Source organism: Helobdella robusta (assembly GCF_000326865.2).
Source record: "Helobdella robusta unplaced genomic scaffold HELROscaffold_14, whole genome shotgun sequence".
NCBI classification, from domain to species: Eukaryota; Metazoa; Annelida; class Clitellata; order Rhynchobdellida; family Glossiphoniidae; genus Helobdella; species Helobdella robusta.
Window position 1 is genome coordinate 1,031,762 of NW_008703782.1, and position 15,290 is coordinate 1,047,051.

Sequence of the window (15,290 nt, forward strand, 5' to 3'; positions counted from 1 at the left end):
AGAACAAAAAAACCAGATTGTTTCAACAAATTTCACAATTTTAATCAAATGTTTTTTTCTCAAAACTAAAGTTCATATATATATATATATATATATATATATATATATATATATATAATATATATTTGTGTGCGCGTGCGTACATGCACAATTACCAAATTCAACCATTCTAAACAATTCCTTAACAACAGGTATGTACATACAAAATAATGACTTTAAATGTACAAGAAATAACAATGATCAAATGTTTATTTTATATTCAGAATACATTTAAATTTTTTTTCTTCCTTGTTTATATCAATAAGTAGAGAGGTCAATTGGTCAAGGGTTTAAAGGTCAATTGACCAAGAGGTCAACTGATAGACAGAGTCGATAATAATTTTCTATAACTTTGTTGGTGACACCTTTAAAAAATATAAAGAAGTTTTTATTTAATAGTATTTTATAGCATTATTATATAATTACATAAAATTATTGCCCTATTGTTTTTCTAATTCTTGTTTAATTTTAGAAGGTACATTACATTTATTTATTTTTTAACAGATAATTTTAAACGTAATTCGCTATTAAAAACGTTACAAGACTACAACAGAATGCTACGCTTTAATATTTTTAAAAACATAAATGTGATATTGGACAAATAAATGTTTCATCTATCTTACAATCTCCGGAGTGTCTTCTTTTCCATCACCACAGGACTCCAGGTTCTCTTCTGGCACCAACTTGGGACCTTCCGCCATTTTCTAATAATAATAATAACAACAATAATTATTATAATTATTATTTGTAATTATTATGAAATTACTGTTAATTTCTATTTCAATTTTTAAGGACGTGATTATCATTAGTGTCGTTGTTAATATTGTTGATTTGATTAGTGTTATTATTATTATCATCGTGGGGCCAACCTGTAATGTTATACTGATCAAAGGACTGGTCTGCTTAGTAACATCACTGCTACTACTGCTATCTTCCGCAACTTTCTGCTTAAAAAGGTAATATTAATAATAGTATTATAAATAATCATAATAAATAACAATTATTTTTGCGCATATTAGCGGTAGATTATTGAATTATCATGTAAAAAATACACATCTGATACAATCACGTGTTAAGCAAAGATGTTGAGCATTTGGTAAAACGTCATTCCTGATATAAGATGACTCACTATAATTTTTTGTCTTCATAAATAAATTAATTAGGTTAGGTGCAAGTGTGTTAACATTTCAATTAGGCCAGACCGCAAGTATAACTTCTTAATCTGGTCAGGCTACATGTAGCACATCTTAATTAGGCTAGGTCACAAATTATCACATCTCAATGGAGTCAGATTACAAATAACTATCTAAGTCAGATTACAGAATAATTATATCCTAATTGATTAAGCCAACCAACATGATCATCGGCGTTCAAATTGACCGCTTGTTCGTCTTTGATCTCTAGGCCACTGGCACCACCAACACTATCTTCACTAACAAATTTCTTAGCTTCGACATCACTATTAACATTAGGTTGTGTAGATAAGGTAACGACGGTGGGTTTTTCTAAGGGTTTTTCAATGAGTGACATCACTGATTTAGGGATGTGCGCTCGCTGGTGAGGATTAAATGACATGATGTGACTGAGGAGGGCCTCTCGAAGATCTGGGCAGATGGTGAAGGAGTCTTTCAGTTGAGCTGGTTGCAGCTGTAGGAGGATCTGGAATAGAAGATTTTCAAAATGAAAAAATCTGATAACATAAAACTGAGATTAATTTAAAAAAAAAAACTTGACTGATCAATCTACCAACAATCTAACAGTCTACTAAATCTAAATCTACTAACTGACAACTCAAGGTTAAATATTTTAGATTTATATTACAAAGAAACTGATCAATCGAGCAATCACAAACCTGAAACGACTGAGGCTTGGTCCTCTGGCAGCACCTCACAAAGCCCTCCCAAACTTTCTTGTTCTTCCAAACCTGCTCACAAAATTAATAAAAATAATTATAATACTACTAATAATAAAGATAATAATAATAATAGAGATAATTTTTTGTTAACCATAATTATTATTACAAAAATAATAATAACGGTTATTATTATGAATAAAATAACAATTTTAATATTAATAGATCATGGAATTTAACAAATTAAACGAACAAAAACTAAATTACATTTGCTTGTACTCAAGAAATAAAAAAAAACAATTAGGCATCAATAAACCAATCAATCAACCAACCAACCAGCCAACTAATCAATTAATCAATCAATTAATCAATCAATCAATCAATTAACCAAAAACCAACCAACCTGTTTAGTTAGCAACCTTTGCATGATATTGATAACGAAACCAGTTAGCCTGGGGTAAGTAGCCAGGGCCTGAATGACCGTCCTCATGATAAGCGTCGGTAGGGGGTTCAAATCCAGGAGCTGCTGGATGACCAGGGCTAAGGTGTCTTGGGTGTAGACAGAGCGTTCAGCGAAGCATAGGTTGCATGCTGTGTAGTGTAGTATTTGAAAAGTTTAGGATATTAAAACATTACAATGTGAAAATTAGAAATAGCCTCGTAGTTTATAAGTTTAAACAGATGCATGTACGTGTGTAGGTTTGTGTGTGCGTGAATGTATGTGTGTGTGTGTTTTAGCAAGCATGCCAGCGTATCACATTACTTTATACTTTATGTATAAATGTTGCAAACCCAATGCACCAGCACCAAACATGACGAATGCGTTAAGCAAATAAAATCTACAAACAGCAGGTATACCTTTGATGATAGTTTTCATATCGACCTTATTGGAATCCAGCGTATGTAAGGTCACCAAGAGTTCAATTGGGTTCAGGGAATTTCCCATGTTCTCTTGGCCTGTGCGTACGTATAAATAAATAAATTAATTAATTAATAAATTAATAAATATTTGTATGCGTGCACGTGTAATGCTCATTTGGTGAATAAATAAAAAATGAAATCAATCAAGCTAACACTCATTCAGTTGGTGGCTTTGAAGACAAGCAACGTTCGAAACATCGGAACAAAAGTAAACATAAACAGATCTATACATTGGCTAGTTAGAAGTTCTACAACAGATCAGTAATCAATGCTATTTAAAAATACCGAGAGATGGTATTCATCTCCGAGCTTATAACTTATACATACATACATGCATGCATACATACATACATACATACATACATGCATACATACGTACCTACGTACACACATACATACATACACACAAAAACAAACAAATACCATTAACTCCCAGCAGACGATTAAACACTTCTTTGACTACAACGGGGTTGAGTTTGATCAGTCTTGGTAGTGCTGTTACTACTTCACTCTGTTTAAGTGTTTGTTTGTATGTGTGTGTGTGTGTGTGCACGTTAAAGGCGCGCAGTCGTTCCTATGTGCTGTGCTTAATTATGTAGCCAACGAAAAAATTAATAAATAAATGAACAAATTAGTTAATAAAAAATAACTATGAACAAATCAATCGATCAATAAATCAAACAATTAATTGATCAACTAATTAGTAACTTAGCTCAATCAATCAATCAATCAATCAATCAATCAATCAATCAATCAATCAATCAATCAATCAATCAATCAATCAATCAATCAGTTAAACATTCAAACCAACCGACCTTGGATAAACCGTTGAGGACAGGTATAAGGAACCTGACATCTGATACTCTTTTATTGTACAAATCTCTCACTCTATCCACTAATTCTACTGACGGCATGGCTAAATGAATGAATAAATTAATTAATTAAATGATAGATTAGTAAATGAATGAATATGTATGTATGAATAAATGAATGAATGAACGAACGAACACACAATTGTTTGTAAATGATAAACTATACATCTAAATTCATGTACTTCACTCATTTATTCATTCACTCAATCACACATAAAATCACATCAAAACTATTACAGACCCTTATCAGTGAGTATATGAATGACTCTGGTCACTAATGTCTCCGCCCCCTTCGGACAGTTTTCAACCAATAGCAAGAGTTCTGGTGAATCCATACCCATGCCTTTCACCTAGATAGCAAAAGAAAACAATGTGATTGGTTGAATTTTTAAAAGTACCAATATGATTTTGTTACATTTTGTATAACTAGTTGAATTTTTATACATAGCGAAGCAGGTTTTTTAAAAAGCAGTGGTACCATTGGTCACATTTTTAAAGGGTATCATTATAGATCATTCATTTAATAAAGCGTGCAGGCACAAAAATAAAAAAATAATACAAAACGTACTATTCAAAACATACAAAAAGAAAAACAATACAATACAAAACATACAATAACAACTCAATAAAATACAAAACGTACAGGTCCCTCCAACACTCTCAAAATAGTCCTCTTTATCTCACTACTGGATGCAGTATAGATGCTGGCTAGCTGATGGATGAGTTGATGCTCGGAAGGAAGTAAGGTGAGATAGAGATAAAGCGAGAGGCGGATTGATTCTTCAGTCCATTGGTTAGTTGCTGTTGGGTCTAAATGGTTATTATTATTATTATTGCTATTATGATTATTATTGTTATTATTATCATTATCATCATCAACAACTGACCGTTGTTAGTGGTGGCATCCAATTTTATGAGATCCGGGGGAGGAGTGGGCATTAGTAGCGCTTTCAGCCTCATCAATGCTCTCTCCTAATCAATCAATCAATCAATCAATCAATCAATCAATCCATTAATCAATCATCATTCAGTTAATCAATCAAACAAACAATCAACAAACTTCAATTCGATCCTTAAGATCAGCTTTCTCATAGAGGTTCTTTGCTGTTCTTATGGCGTTTTGTCTCAGCTAGGAATGAATGAATGAATGAATGAATGAATGAATGAATGAATGAATGAATGAATGAATAAATAAATGTATAATTGATTGATTGAACAAACAAATGAATAAGAATGAACGAACGAGTGAACGGATGAACAAATTGATGGAAAAATAGACTACTGCAGGTATGTTTGCTTGCATGTGTTTAAATGAAATCATCATACAACGAAAGAAAACAGGTTTACCAGCATCCAATCAATCACTAACCAATCAACCACTAATCAATCAACTGCTAATCAATCAATCACTAATCAATCAATCACTAATCAATCAATCACTAATCAATCAATCACTAATCAATCAATCACTAATTAATCAATCAATCAATCAACCAGCCAGCCAATCAAACAAACCTCAGTTTTCTCATGGACAGTCAAATCAAGCAGAACGTCGAGAACTTGAAACTTCACACACGGCCTCTTAACAATCATCTCCTTTAATATCGTCATACCAAGGTATATCTGATTCTTTGGTAATTTATTATCATTGTTATAATTATTAATCATAATTATAATATTATATAATTATATAATAATAATAACTAATAGTTGCGTTATTATTTTTAAAAACAAAACTTTCACAGGTATAAACAGCAAACACACACAAGCAGACCAGCGTATGTATATTATATACACACATAAATCAACGCATTGCACGTGATAGGCAGAGATCTGTTAGCATTCGAACCCGGTAACTGAAGCATCAGTGACCGGGCACTTTTACCACTACACCATCGCCCAGCCATCATTACTGTTAGGATTATCAACAGGACTAACCTCACTGATGCAGTACTCCTTGAGGGCTTGTATGATTGGTGGAGTCAGCATGGGTACGTCTAATATCAGGTGCCTGAATAAGCTGGTTTTGATGGTGTCGACGACGATGATGATGTGATGCTGATTATGATGGTGATCCGATGATTATGATGGTGTTTAAGATTTTAAAACACTTTGGATGGAAATGCTTTTGAGTTAAAAAAAATCATTCTTCAATGCGTGAATTTGATTTTGAATTGAAATTTAATAAACACAAGATTTTACCTAACTCTGTATATAGAAAACACACAAGCATACAAACAAACAAAGGAACGAACAACAAACAAACAAACAAACATACAAACGAACCTTTCTTTCTGATCCTGCCTCTCTAGCATTCCATTCAACAGCAACAAAACGCACTCTTCATACAGCCTCAACATCTCATTTTTATTAATATTGTTGTTGTTATTATTTTTGCTGTTGTTGGCGTTGCTGTCTTGGTAGTTGTTGTACAGTTGGTAGATCCACTGAGTTGCTAGGTGTCTGTTGTTCCGCGCGTCGGTGAATATGTGCTTCAAGAGAGCTGCATGTATTAGTGTGTTCGTTTGTCTATAGTCTAGCCATTCATTCACTTATTCGTTCACTCCCTTATTCATTCATTCGTTCATTCATTCATTCACTCATTCATTCAATCACTCATTTACTCATTCATCCGTTCACTCACCATCTCTTAGTTCTCCAGCGTAGCGTGAGGCCAGGTTGATGATGATGTTCCACGTATTTTCATCTGACCCATTTGATTGTGCATGTTCTGAATGAATGAATGAATGAATGAATGAAGGAATGTACGTAAGAATGTATGAACGAACGAACAAAAAAATGAACCAACCAACCAAACCAACCAACAAACCAACAAAACCAACCTATCAGTCTTGCAACCATCTTCTGCATAAGTGCCTCCTTCTCAGGTAGCATCATTGGCTTCGTAACTGATTCCAGTCTAAACTGCACAATACCCTTTCGAGCTGGCTGTACCTAAATAAATACAAATAGCAATTATAATACGTACCATTACATATGTGCATGTGTGTATGGTATGTGTGTGTGTAAGTTTTTGTATATACGTCTATGTATAAAAATGTTAGAGTAGTGATAAGGCTCTTGCTTGGATTGCCAAAGCCATTCTCATTAATGGTAAGAATTCTGTTTAGTGAAAGTTGAATTTATGAATGAATGAATGAATGATGTGACAATCAGATCTAAATGGTCAGAAAAACGAATGAACGAACGAATAAACGAACGAACGAATGAGAAAACGAATGAATAATAGCAGTGAATGAATAAAAGATGTACTTAATGAACAATAGAATTTAGATATAAATAAAAATAGTTAAATAAATAAACAAATAAATAAATTAATTAATTATTAAATTTTACCCTTACCACAGTAGCAATGGAAGATGGTATGATAGGGGCTTGCTGACGAGCCTGATTCTGATTGGCTGATTGTTCTGTGATTGGCTTTGTTGTAGCTCCGCCTACGTTTAATAATTAAGAGTTTTATCACATATTAATTTAGCAACATTAGCGCATCATTAGTACATCAAACTAAACAACAACAACAACAAACAACAACAAAAACCAACCAAGAACGGTCTCAATATTCTTCTTAGCCCCCACTCTCCCGCCATCGTTATCATTACCGCCGGCGCCAGTATCGTCAGCAGCAGCAGCAGCGCCACCATCATCGTCATCATCTTCGTAGTCGTCATCACCGGTCAGGCTTTTAACATTGTGGCCGCTACTTATTGTCGAGATGATGTTGTTGGTAGATGAGCTGCTGTTGCTGGTGCCCTTGCTACTTTGCTGCTGCTGTTGTAGCTGCTTTTGTTCTTCTTTTCTCTGACGGAGTGAAGGAGTAAAATGAATGGATGAATGAATGGATGAATGAATGGATGAATGAATGGATGAATGAATGATCGCCGCAATAGAATGAAAAAATATTAAACATTTGGCTGTTAAAAAGATGGACAAACAGAACAGACAGACAGACAGAAATTAAACAGATAGAGAGAGAGAGAGAGAGAGAGAAAGAGAGAGAAAAAAGAAAGAAATAGATAAATAGATAATAAATAAATGAATGAACAAAAGAATGAATGAATGTAAAACTTAAGAACGAATGAATAAAATGAATAATCTGTGTTACCTTCATTTCTTCAACGCCCTTGCCCAGGCCAGCATTGGTGAGCTGGGCAGCCAATAGCCTGTAAACAAAGAATGTAAATGTAAATAGTAGTGTAAAGATTGCTGTAAACAACAAATGTAAATAAGTGTAAAGATTGATGTGTGTAAATAGGAAGCGTGAATAATTATATAAATGGAAATGTACACAAATACACATTTATATATAAAAAAAAGTATTTTCAACATTTACAAATTGTATAAATTATGTTAACTATTTTCAACACTTGCAAATTTATAAATTATGTTAATTATTTACAACACGTAGAAATGTATAGACTATGTTAATTATTTTCAACATTTACATATGTACAATTAATTATGTTAATTAGCAACCGACCTTGCCATGTGTCTGATCTGGACGGCAGTTCCTGCCACAGCGATGGGGGTGTAGGTAGATTGAAATAGGGCTGGCATCTCGTTTGGTAACATCACCTGATGATGACGCAGACGATGATGATGATGACGTCATTAACCCGATGATATCATAAGTGATGATTAAGATAACGGTTGCAAAATAATTGTAACAATAGTAATAAATTTGATGACGATAAAGATGACGATGTCAACTGTTCACCACTCACTCACTTCTTCATTCACTCTCTCACTCATTCATTCTCATTCATTCACTCACTCACTACACTGAAAAAGACACTCATTCACTCACTCATCCTCTAACTCATTTACACCTCATTCACTCACTCACTCACTCACTCACTCATTCATCACTCACCATACTGAGAAGGACAAGGTCGGCCACGTTATGCGGGGTCAACCTGGCCACAAGGTCATCAGCTGTTATGTCAATGGCTGACTGGGTTTTTCCGATTTCTCCAACTTCAGAGCTACTTTTAAAAACTTTACTACCACCATTGTTATTATCACCATTATTATTATTATTATTATTATTATTATTATTACTATTATTATTATTATTACCGTCGTTTGCCAATCTATTACTATTAGCTTTGTCTGCAGATGTAGCACTACTATTATTATTTTTATTATTGTTGTTGTTGTTATTATTATTTAGCGGGATAATTTTCGGTTTCTTTACATTTCTTTCCGACTTAGCGACTGGAGCAGTGACAACGATTGGAGTATAATCCTCTTCCTCTTCATCATCATCACCATCTCCGTCGTCATTATTATTACTATTATCATCATTACGGGGCCTTTTCTTATTATTACTATTGTTGTTGTTATTGTTGTTGTTTGGTTTTGTTGTTGTTGCTGTTGCAGCAGCTGCTGCTGATGGTGGTGGTGGCGGTGGTCCCGATGTCGCCAAAGATGTGAGAGATTGGGAGGATGCCTGTGGGTTGGTTGATTGGTGAGTTGATTGATTGATTAATTGATTGATAATTTAATTGATTAGTTAGTTGATCAAATGATTTACTACTCACCAAATAACCAATCAATCAACCAATCATACCGCCAACAAACCAGCCAATCAATTGATTAATCAACAAACTAACAAACAAACAAACCAGTCAATCAATCAATCAATCAATCAATTAATCAATCAACCAACCAACCAATCAACTAACCGATGATATTATTCTGGCTTTCTTGGCGCCACTTCCACTACTACCACCACCGCTGCTGTCAACTTTCCTCTTTCTTTCATCGACTCTCACCATATTTTTAATCACCTGAAATCATCATTATCAATCAATCAATCAATCAACCAACAAATAAGACATTCAACAGGCAAACAAACGTACATACAAACAAACATGCATACATACAAAACCCAATATGCTGCCATCAAAAACGGTAGCCTTCTTAAACAAACACACACAAACAAACAAACACACAAACAAACACAAAAACAAACACATAAACAACCACCATCCTCACCTCATTCTGCGTGGCTCCGAGGTCAGTCAGTAAGATGGCGATGTTGGATTGGAGAGAGAGGCAGGCTGGCAGTCGAAGCAGGGCGAGCAGTTGCATCTTCAGGTGCTTCCGAACGCTACTCACCTGAGAGTTCGTCAGCGTTGGCGGGAGATTGACTGGAGGAATTAAAGGTGAATAAATAACGAAATAATGAACGAGTGAAATAATTAGTCGTGAAATGAATGAATGAATAAATGAATGAATGAATGAATGTATGTATGTATGTAAAAATGAATGAATGAATGAATGAAAAACGAATAAAAAAATAAACTATTTTATAGAAATTAATTAAGATGAATAAACGAGTGAATGAATGAATGGATGAATGAAAAAATGAATGAACGAACGAAAAACCAACTAACCGTGCAATGACTCAAACCCCTGAACAACGTCAACAACAAATTGAGGGCGGAGTCTAACTATGGTCGTCATCGTCCCCATCACAGTCATCAAGTTTATGCTGTCCAATAAAAGACATGGGTTTCATTTGACAGAATAATAATTAGATTAGATATTTAGATAAGATTAGCTGATGTAATAATTAGATTATTAATAATTATAAGATACTTTTAACTACAATTAAATTAATTATTTAATTATAGTTTAAAGTTATGTTAATTAGTTTATAAATTATTTATAAATTATATTAATTAGATTATAATTTAATTAACTATAATTTTAAACAGCAGCACATCCTAAAACGCCAGCAAACCTGGATATATGCAAAGAAGATTGATAAGCCATGAGCCTGCTGAAGGCTTTCTTTCCTTCTTCAATCAATCTATCTGTTCTAAAAATAGCATGGCCTTCAGGAACCAAGGTCAAATTGACGTCATCGTCGTTGTTGTTGGATTTTGTGTTTTTGTTGTTGTTGTTGGGTTTTTCCGACGTATGTTGATTGTCCTGTTTATTATAATAATATTATTACTTCTGTTCAGATGTGATGAAAATTAATTGATTGCAAATAATGAAAGGACGTTCAAAGCAACAAACAACAAAAGTAGTAGTAGTAATAGTAGCAGCGGTAGTGGTAGTAAAATAAATAAAAATTAAAGATCATTACTAACACTTGGAGGTTTCGACAAAGTGATGATGATGACTTCAAAAAATTTTATTGCATGGGTTCTTAACCTGTTGGTAGAAAGATTGATTGGTTAGGTTAGTTGATTGATTGGTTGGTTAGTTAATTGATTGGTTGGTTGATTGATCGACAGGTAGCTAAAACAAAATGAATGAATGAATAAATGAATGAATGAATGATACTCAAAGTAAGTAATTGATTGAATCAAGAAATTAACTTAAACAATCCAACAGACCAACCAGCCGAAAAATCCTTCCCATCAACCAATCAATTGACCACCAGCAACCAGCCAACCAACCAATCAGCAAACAAACAAACAAACCCTTCATTTTCCGCATCGATGTAGTCCATTACATGCCCTTGAATGCTGACCAACTGATTCCACGTCCTCTTCATCACATCCATATCTCCTTTGCTTTCTGCTACCCACTGGTGGTGATGATGATGGTAATGATGATGAAGTGGTGATGATGATAATGAAGTGATGATGATGATAATGAAAGGATGAAGTGATGATGATGATAATGAAGTGATGGTGATGATGATAATGAAATGATGATTATGATAATAATGCTGGTCGCACCCTAGCCCTAACCTTGAAAGCAGTCCTGTATATCTGTGCCAGTGACAAAATCAACTTCTTGAGGACACCAACGTTATCGGTGGCGATCATAATGGTGATGTTCATGATGATGCGTGGTAACAGCTGGGGATCGTATTTGCTGCGAGGATAAGTAGGGATGTGCCAGAAAATTAAAAATAATTCAGGAAAATGTTAGAAGAAATATGCGCTGGAAGATGAAACTAATTGAAAAAAGATTAAAAATACACATAGGTAACATGAAATAGTCCAAATAAGGAAAAAATGTGCCAATAAATATCAGGTAATAAATAATATCGGGTAATAAATAATATAAAAATTGCACAACAATAAGCGGCTAATAATTATAAAATAATAAGAAGAATATAAATAATAATAACGAAAGTAATAATAATAATAAAAACAACAAACCAGGAGACTTCCATAAAGTGGATGACAAACTTCTTAATCTCTAAAGATTTGTCCGTCTGAAAAGCCAGGGTCTCCTAAATTAATTCATTTAATTTTTTTTTATAAAACTACCATTAAATAATTAATAATTAAATTAATTATTGTTATTTATTTTAATTAGTTTTATAATTATTAAAAAAAATTATTCCTCACATCGAGAAAGTTATCCAATAAGTTTGGCTCCTTTTTCAATATCAACTCCTCAACCTTAAAAAAGAAAAATAAGTAAAAAAAATGAATTATTTGAAAAATAAGTAAATTATTTTTAATAATTACAATAAAAAATATTGATAAATAATAAAAATTATATAAAAATAGTATATAAAAATGCCATCAAATGCATGGCTGACTTAACTTTAATAATTTGATATATCATTCCAATTAAATTAAGAAACAAAAGTTCACTAAATATCTATTCAACTAAAAAAATTTTAAAGACAAATAAGATTTTACTATTTTGAGTCGCCTCAATTTCTCCTGGTCTTTCGACTCCAAAGAAGCTTCATTGAGCAACGAAACAACCTGATTAGAAATAACTTTTAATTATTTATTCATAAAAGTTGAATTAATTATTCAATTTAATTAGGGTAATAATTAGTTGATTAGAGAAATAATGTGCTGTAAAAAGGTTTGTACATCTTATTCTTAAATTAAAAATAAATATACTATTTTCTAGAATAAAAACTGAAGTCATTTTGCTATCATGGCATGTCCTAACTTAAAATTTCAAACTTTTGTTTGGGTCTTATAATCAAATGATTCTTCAAATCATTCATTAGATTAAAACAGAGTTCAGATCTGCAACAACACCAATCCTACCCCAGGTCTAATGAAATTTCAGATGAAAATAGCAAAACAATATCATACAACAGAAAAAATTAAATATATTGATTTAATCAGTCAGAGTCACTGAATTTAAAATTTTAACAATCATTATTTAGTTGTCTGAAAATTTAAAGTCAATAATTAACGATAAAAATAAGTCCAAGACACTAATTTTAATAACTCTTTCATAAGTGGCGTTTACGAATTTCTGTTCCTTTGACATTTTTCAAATAACAAATCAAAAGCAACCGATGCTAAACATTAAAAATTGACAAATAAATTTGAAATAATTTTTAAAAATTATAAATTGACAAATAAATTTGTTTGTGAAAATTTTTTAATATGATTCGCGGAACAATTTCATTCACTAATCCACTAATCGTAATGTTAACAAATAACAAATTCTTTTTAAAATTGCGGCTTATAACTCTGCCAGCATTTAAAAACAAACTTAAATACAAAGACTAGAACAAAGATAAAACAATAAAACTAACTTTGCAAATTTAATGTCTATGGCATCGTAAAAAAAGAATCTAAAAAATTTAAAATTTTTAAAACGCGTTAAATAGTTGTATATACAATTAATATAATAAATGCTAAAATGTATTATTCACAAATAATATTTCTACTTAGGATCTAGTTTTTTATTTAAAAAGCATAAATTCTAATTATTTGTCCTAGTCCCACTGTATTGGACACTTTGATATAATTCACCTTTACACATAATGTTCATGCTATTTATTTGAAGCCTAAATTTAAAAGCTTTTATTACTTTTTTCATTATTTTTTAAAAATTTTGTAATGAAGTGTTGCTGCGTTCCTTATTGCAAAAATGGCAGAGTTTTGAAGTATACGAAGCAGATCAAATTTTATTTTTTTCCGAAAGCGTTCGACGAGGAATCGGCCAGTCGCCGTTCAAAGTGGATCAAGGCCGTCAATAAAATTAAGTAGGTAATTATTTGGCGTTTTACTTTATTTTGGCCTGATTTAACACATTTTTATTCTAAAGAAAGGTTCATTTCGATTTTTTGGCTTTGTTTCACATGAAATACTATTAAAAAACTGTAAACTTTATCATACAGCTATATTACACTTTACACAACATACACAAATACACTAAATGACTAAAAATACTTATATATATATATATATATATATTTATATATATATTGTGTATACAGTCCCAATGGCTCAGCCTGGGAGCCAAGGCAGTACACCCAGATATGTAGTCAGCATTTTGTGAGTAATGAGGCCAGTGAAGACCCTGATAGCCCATCTTACATACCCACTCTTCGACTATCTGTTAGTATTTCTATATTTTTTTTATGAATAATTATGTACAAAAGTGAATGAAAACATAACAAAATTAAATTTTTTGTTCCATTTTACTATTTTGAGGTATGCTTTGTTTAATAGGTTAATGATTTTTCAATAAATTATGTTTTAATTAATTATTTTTTATACCTATTGTAGTTTTGTTTAAATAGTTTTATATTCTTGTAAATAATAAAATTAGAAAAGATAAATCATTACTTTAAAATTCATATAGCAAACAGTTGTAGTAGCCTACAACCATGTTCGGCCGAAATCAGCCCAGACCAGCTTGTCCAACACGACCCTAACGCCATCAGCATCTTCATCCTCGCTATCAACCATTTCTCCAAAGAAGTTACGTCAACATTCAGTAACCCAACTAAACAACAACAGCAGCAGTAGCATCAACAACAACAACAACGATGTTTTCCTACATCAACAACCACAACAGCAACAACAAATGACGTTATCAAGTTCTGATCATCAAAGTCAAATGAATAGAAATTTGTTACTGACAGATGAGGATACTAAGTTGATTGCACTTCAAACTTCTGCCAACATCAATAGATTAAGTACTATGATTTATTTATTTATTATAACCAACAAAGGAGTGGCAGTATCTATGCAATCTGTCTTTTTTTTTGTACAGAAAAACAATAATTTTCAAGCCCAGATTTTCAAAATGAGATTAGAAAACATCAAAGTTGTCATGCCATGCCTTTAACATAATTTTTCAAGATCCATAGTTATTTTTTGTTTAGTAACTTATTACAATGTAAAATTTTTGAAATTATACTATAGATACTTTTGAATAGAGTTTTACATTAAATTATCAGTTAAACAAGTTTCTTGGCAAATAGTCATTTGATATTCAAGTATAGCTAACTCATGTCTTCTCAGCCAATTAGATTATTCATTATATAAACCCAATAAACCTACCCACTCATCAACCAACTGATTAATTTCACAAACCATTATCACGCACTAACTAGTATAACAATCAACTTAATAACTCATCAACCAATCAGAGGATTAATTCAATGTCAATGATCACCAAGTAACTAGCCAATCAAACATTTTAACGTATTTTATAATCAACCAATCAGAGCCAACGGCTCGCTGGGGACATACAATGACGGTAACAAAAGATCAGATGGTGTTGTTAGTTGGAGGTCAAGGTGAGAAAGATGTTATTAATAAAGACTCCCTTTGGAAATTAGATCTAGGTATGTTTGTTTGTTTGTTTGATTGATTGACGATGTTGATGACGACGAC

At 32.3% G+C, this 15,290-nt stretch overlaps 3 protein-coding genes across 3 annotated transcripts; 1 reads left to right on the top strand and 2 right to left on the bottom strand.

The window, feature by feature from the left end:
• Window positions 1-17: 17 nt before the first annotated feature.
• On the bottom strand, window positions 18-5,712 carry HELRODRAFT_97791 (hypothetical protein). The gene is made up of 16 exons (XM_009014624.1): window positions 5,623-5,712; window positions 5,200-5,313; window positions 4,745-4,813; window positions 4,572-4,656; window positions 4,328-4,485; window positions 3,926-4,034; window positions 3,628-3,728; window positions 3,236-3,323; window positions 2,750-2,848; window positions 2,295-2,482; window positions 1,892-1,963; window positions 1,396-1,698; window positions 909-986; window positions 663-743; window positions 120-404; window positions 18-94 (listed from the first exon to the last, which is right to left on the bottom strand). Exons 1-15 carry the CDS (start codon window positions 5,671-5,673, stop codon window positions 384-386), a joined length of 1,617 nt encoding a protein of 538 aa, XP_009012872.1. The 5' UTR covers window positions 5,674-5,712; the 3' UTR covers window positions 18-94; window positions 120-383.
• HELRODRAFT_168763 (hypothetical protein) lies at window positions 5,572-12,924 on the bottom strand (the record flags this gene model as incomplete). The annotated part of the gene is made up of 18 exons (XM_009014625.1): window positions 5,572-5,704; window positions 5,971-6,187; window positions 6,329-6,415; window positions 6,528-6,639; window positions 7,048-7,142; window positions 7,251-7,506; window positions 7,811-7,868; window positions 8,186-8,280; window positions 8,579-9,096; window positions 9,437-9,497; window positions 9,706-9,860; window positions 10,107-10,204; window positions 10,457-10,647; window positions 11,198-11,254; window positions 11,421-11,547; window positions 11,838-11,911; window positions 12,030-12,083; window positions 12,883-12,924. 18 exons carry the CDS (start codon window positions 12,922-12,924, stop codon window positions 5,572-5,574), a joined length of 2,430 nt encoding a protein of 809 aa, XP_009012873.1.
• A 578-nt stretch (window positions 12,925-13,502) lies between these two features.
• Window positions 13,503-14,739, top strand: HELRODRAFT_168764 (hypothetical protein; the record flags this gene model as incomplete). The annotated part of the gene is made up of 3 exons (XM_009014626.1): window positions 13,503-13,648; window positions 13,883-14,003; window positions 14,251-14,739. 3 exons carry the CDS (start codon window positions 13,503-13,505, stop codon window positions 14,737-14,739), a joined length of 756 nt encoding a protein of 251 aa, XP_009012874.1.
• Between the last annotated feature and the right edge of the window lie 551 nt (window positions 14,740-15,290).